Source organism: Eupeodes corollae, chromosome 1, assembly GCF_945859685.1.
Source record: "Eupeodes corollae chromosome 1, idEupCoro1.1, whole genome shotgun sequence".
NCBI classification, from domain to species: Eukaryota; Metazoa; Arthropoda; class Insecta; order Diptera; family Syrphidae; genus Eupeodes; species Eupeodes corollae.
Genome location: NC_079147.1, coordinates 63181198 through 63186831, shown reverse-complemented (window position 1 = coordinate 63186831; position 5634 = coordinate 63181198). Strand labels below are relative to the sequence as shown.

The window sequence follows — 5634 nt, the reverse complement described above, 5'->3', positions numbered from 1 at the left end:
CAGGGACATACCAATGCCTCAACCAACATGCTTTGGTAGCTGTCTCCAGTTTCGAAATTGTTTCAAGTTCTCTTCCAACCGCCTGTGTCACGGTCTATCTCTATTCCACTGTCTCGGGCTGGAGCTTTGATGTTCATTCGCTCCACATGACCCAGCCATCCAAGTCGTGTGACTTTTATTCTTTTGACCAGGTCAGTGTCGCTGTACAGCCCGTACAGTTCGTCGTTGTATCTTCTCCTCCACTCTGCAGTGGACCAAAAACCACTTAAGGAATTTGTCTCTCGAAGACTTTATTTGCTGGAGAGGGAACTTTACTATTCAAGGGCCTTCTAAGTCTGAAAAAGCAGTGATTTTCAAGATTTCCCCGCTTGTGTTGTCTGAATTTAAAGCGGTAGTGGTGGGGCAGGTAAAGTCCTTAACTACCTCAAAGTTAAAGCTGTCGATGATGCCGTTTTTTCCAAGACGTCTAGTCGTCGTTCAAAGTTCTTTTTTGATAACAGCATTTATTTCCACTTCGGTCGCATTACTCGATAACGCTCCACTAATCACGCTTTGATCTTCCAAATATGTCAATATCATCAGCGTATCCGACAAATTGAATGGAACTTTGGAAGATTGTGCATCTTGTTTGGCATCGTGTTGTCTAAAACATAAAATCCATCGGTGATAGCTTTTCCGACCTTGATAGGGCTTTGCTTTAAAAAGCTCTTCCGTATACATGCTATCATACTTACTCACTTACTTAAGGTGGCACTACAGTCCGGGCGGACCTGGGCCTCAACCAACATGCGTCTCTACCCAGCTCGGTCCCTAGCTAGCTGTCTCCAGTTTCGCACGCCAAGTTGGTTAAGGTCCTCTCCCACCTGGGTGCGCCACCTGAGTCGCGGTCTTCCTCTACTGCGCCGTCCCTCGGGATTAGATTCGAAGACCTTCTGGGATTAAGTGCTCTACATGACCTAGCCATCTAAGCCGTTGGACTTTAATTCTGCTAACTAGGTCAGTGTCGCTGTACAGCCCGTGCAGTTCATCGCTATATCTTCTCTTTCATTCTCCATCTATGCAGACGGGACCAAAAATCACCCGAAGAATTTTTCTCTCAAAGCATCCTAAGACGCTCTAATCTTTCTTTGACCGGATCCAGCCCTCAGCGCAATAAATGAGAACCGGGATGATGAGTGTTTTATAGATGATAATTTTAGATGCTCGAGAAAGGACTTTACTTCTCAATTGCCTTCTAAGTCCAAAGAAGCAGCGATTTGCAAGAGTTATTCTTCGTTTGATTTCAGCGCTGGTGTCGTTGTCTGAATTAATAGCGGTGCCTAGGTAGACAAAGTCCTTAACTACCTCAAAGTTGTAGCTGTCCATGGTGACGTTTTGTCCAAGACGTCGTTGTTCAGTGTCGTTTTTTGATGACAGCATATACTTGGCCTTGCCCTCATTGACCACTAAACCCATCTTCTTCGCTTCCGTCGCAATGCTCAAAAACGCTTCACTGACATCACGCTTTGATCTTCCAATCATGTCAATATCATCTGCGTATCCGAGTAATTGGATGGACCTTTGGAAGATTGTGCCTCTAGTGTTGACGGTTAAATTTTGCACAATTCTTTAAAGAACGATGTTGAAGAAGTCGCATGACAGTGCATCGCCTTGTCTAAAACCTTTTTTGACATCAAATGAATCGGTAAGATCTTTTCCGAACTTGAAAGAGCAGCGTGCATTCTCCATCGTCATTCTGCACAAACGGAGAAGTTTGACAGAGATGCCAAAACTAGACATTGCTCTGTAGAGCTCTTCCCTATAGATGCTGTTATACGCGGCTTTAAAATCTATAAAGCTTGATCGATTTGAAGCTCCTGGGTTTTTTCCAAGATCTGCCATAGTGTGAATATTTGGTCGATAGTGGACTTTCCTGGTCTGAAGCCACACTGAAAAGGAACTATCAGGTTGTTGACGAACGGCTTCAGACGTTCACATAATACGGCAGAGAGGATCTTATACGCTTCTTCTGCTCGTAGAGCTCGCGAGCATCTCTAGTCCTTTTGTGCAGCGCCGGCATTTGTCGTCAAACCAGAGGTTTCGCTGTGGTGGCCGTGTGAAACCTAGCACTTCAGAGGCGGCATCTCTGATGGCTGCAAGGCAATGTTGCTTCAATGCTTAATGCAGGCAGCATAGGATTCTTTAAGAGGTTATTAGAGACTCGATCGAATAAGGACATGGCAGTCTCTTGCGATTGTAGCCGTCTAACGTCGAATCTGCTCACAGTACTTCCTTGTTTTGGCTTGGATCAGGATATCCGTAGCCGTACCTTGGGTACAACGAGGTAATGGTCCGAGTCAATGTTGGCCTCTCGGAATGTTCGGATCTCCTGTATACTGGAGATTGTCGTGATGCGCTCGCTCACACTGTTAAAACTCAAGACTTTTTGCTGAGTCTAGTTTCAACAACAAATCCACACCCAAATAGACGCTGTCTTTGTTCTCGGTAGCAGTCACCGTAGTATCGCAGCCTTTTAGTTTGCGTTTGCCGCGTCCAATCCCATCGCACTTCTTGGATGGCGGTAATATCTGCCTTGCAGCAGTTTAGGTCTTCCGCTAATTGTTCGGCTGCACGTGGTCTGTTAAAGGACCTAACATTCCACGTACATATCCGAAGTTCGTTGTCCTTATTTCGTTTGCGTGGGTTGTCAACAGTGAATCCGTCCGTATCAGAGGCTTGTTGGTGCTTCGCAACTAAAGGTATTTTTTACGTGGCCAGGAAGTCACCCCGACGGCACAACCCCCAACCTGGAGGGCCAGATCCTTAGTATAACTCTAACGAAGGGGAGCCGAATAAACCGCTTCTTACAGGGCTGGGCTTGAATATGTCGGAGAAGCCCTATAAGATGTTCACTAAGTAGTTCAACCTTACTGGAACTGTAGGCGCCACCGTTGATTCCATCTCGAGACTTCGTCCGCTGCTGCCTGGCAGTTTAGTCATGTTGGATTAGTTTTATTCAAAAGTTTGACTAATTCCATTTGCCTAGAAATGAAATGATTTTTTGCTGAATCTTAAGGTCAGTTTTCAACTGCTCCAGAGATATTGAATGAATATAATGAATGTCTAATTGGTCTAAAATTGCTTGAAGTAGATTTTTCAACTAATAAGAATCCATATAGCAAAATTTTGAATGGTTCTGTTAGTAAGTCATTAAACTCCAAGAAGGAAGTTTCTTAAATTTACTTGCTAAGGGAAGATGGAGCTACAATAAGGAATTCTTAAGAACAACGGTTTGATGTTAACATTCTTTAATAGTCTTGGTGTTTCGCTGCAATTTTTCGAATTAATCATTCATAATCAAGGTCTTGGGTTCGATTCCTGCCGGCGCCACCTAACGTGTTTTTCACGAGTCTGCCTCTTGCTAGGAATTGACAAATTCTCCAAGAGTAATTCTTGTCATGAAAAGTACTTTATTAAATTAACCTTTCGGATTCGGCGTATAAACTGTAGGTCCCCTCTATCCCTGACAGGAATGGTTGTGAGTTGTAAGTCACTAAGGCCCTGCTTCTATACGTACTGTATTTATTTTTAATCCAGGTATCATAGTTCTTAAGTTGGAATTATGTATAACAATAAGACAAGAAAGGCCCTAGAACTTCCCCTATCTTCGTCGATTTTCATCTTCGTCAGAAGGTACTCTATATTCATCAGTCTTAAATTTCTAAAATCTTGCATTAGGTTCTGGGACATGTACTCATAAGAGATTGGCGTAATAGCATGTGCTGTTCCGAAAACACTACTGATCAAAAGGGACATTCATCCCAAAGTTGAGATGATAGAAGGAGGGTTTGATCAAACAAACAAAATACCTTACAATCAAAAAGCAGACATTATTATAAGAAATCAATAGCTTTTGCAGAAAAAGAAATCACTTAGATCATCATAATTTTATTTTATTTTACGAAATGATCCATGCCACTAAATCATAATCAGCCTTGAGGTAAGTTCAACAGAACTTGGAATATAATCCAAAACAAGTTGGATTTGCAAATATTCTTTATAACCAATATCATCTAGTTGAGTATGCAAGCCCAAGATTCTTAAAATTAGTTATTACCAGTGCACATTTCAAAACCGCGGCAACATGGAAGACGGAAGACCAAAAATATTTACGAATATCTTCTAAGAATTTTCAAAATTTCATTTTTATGCTCAAAAAAATATTGACGATTTTATTTATTTCTTATTTCTAATTTATTGGTTGAAAATGCTTCTAACTAAACGTATCCTTGACTGGTGGTAGGTTGGTCATCATCAATTTTTTCTTCCTCAAAAGCTTGCTTTGCAATCTTATACTCAGCTCTAATATGATTTCGACGTTTTTCTTTGAACGAAATAAAATCACCAGATGTAAAACTTATCGTTGCACTAACTTTACTTTTATTGCTTTCAGTTGAATAAGCTTCACTAATGAATGAAGAACTTGATAGATTTTCATCAGTGATTGGTTTCAAACGTTTCCTCAATTTTTTCGCATCGATTGGTAATTGTTCTCTTTCGAATGGTGTCTTTGCTTCAGTTATCTTATCAAAACCATACTCTTTGTTAATAGGTCGGTAGGTTTCCTTGATGTTATCCTCATCAAAACGAGCAGTTTTTATTGTTACTCGACCAGTGGAGGTTGTGGCAGTGTCGGATCTTTTCTTTTCAGGGCTTGAATGCTTCTTTAAAATACTACTCCTTTTAGAAGTTCTGGTTTCTTTTGATGCTGATGGTTCCATAATCAGAAAATCATAAGAAGAACATTTCTATAGAGTTTTTGAAAGTATCCTAACTTTTAGCATAGAAATCAAAGTTAAAACAGGGACAATTTTGAACGAAAAATTAGAAAACTGTTTTGCAAAAAAAAAAATCCTTAACTACTTTAAATTCTTACATACGTCTAAATCTAGATGAGTTATAGTTCTGTGAGTCTGCTATATTCGTATCTCGCAAGTACATTACAGCTACGCTTGATTCAACCATTTTCCCTTAATATATTTTTAGTAGCTAAACCTATATTATCATTATCATTCATTTGTTTAACCATTCAAAAAATTCGACCTCTCGGAAAACTACAGGAGGTTCTGTCATCGGAAGCGACAATGCACAGAGCTGACAGAAATGAAAGCCGTCGCTTATTTATCCGAGATCGAAAAACAAACCAAGGATATCTCGTTGACACAGGTGCAGACTTTTCCGTCTTACCTCCCACCAAACATGACAAACCAGAGAACAGAAATTCCTTATTTGCTGCCAATGGAACTCCAATCAAAACATACGGGACAAAAATCATTCAAATCGACTTCGGACTTAGAAGAAAAATGGATTGGATGTTTATTGTTGCGGAGACTTGGGGTAAGTGCAATTGCATGTAATAAAAAAATCGAAAAAATGTTTACCTTCGCACAAAATTTACCACAAAATATCAAGTCGTTGTTAGAACAATACAAAGAGTTAACACAACCATTCAAAGCATCAATTTCTCTGTCAGAAACAACAGTAAGGCATCACATAATAACAACAGGCCCACCAATTTTTTCGAAACCTCGCCGATTAAATCCTGAAATGTACAATATAGCGAAAACCGAATTCGATTAACTGTCGAAACGAAAC

At 40.3% G+C, this 5634-nt stretch overlaps 1 protein-coding gene across 1 annotated transcript; it reads right to left on the bottom strand.

The window, feature by feature from the left end:
* Positions 1-4049: 4049 nt before the first annotated feature.
* Positions 4050-4921, bottom strand: LOC129942115 (uncharacterized). The gene has a single exon (XM_056050926.1). It carries the CDS (start codon positions 4758-4760, stop codon positions 4257-4259), a length of 504 nt encoding a protein of 167 aa, XP_055906901.1. The 5' UTR covers positions 4761-4921; the 3' UTR covers positions 4050-4256.
* Positions 4922-5634: the final 713 nt, after the last annotated feature.

Coding starts and splice junctions, on each gene's coding strand:
- LOC129942115 (XM_056050926.1), bottom strand. CDS start 4,760: ATGGAACCATCAGCATCAAAAGAAACCAGAACTTCTAAAAGGAGTAGT.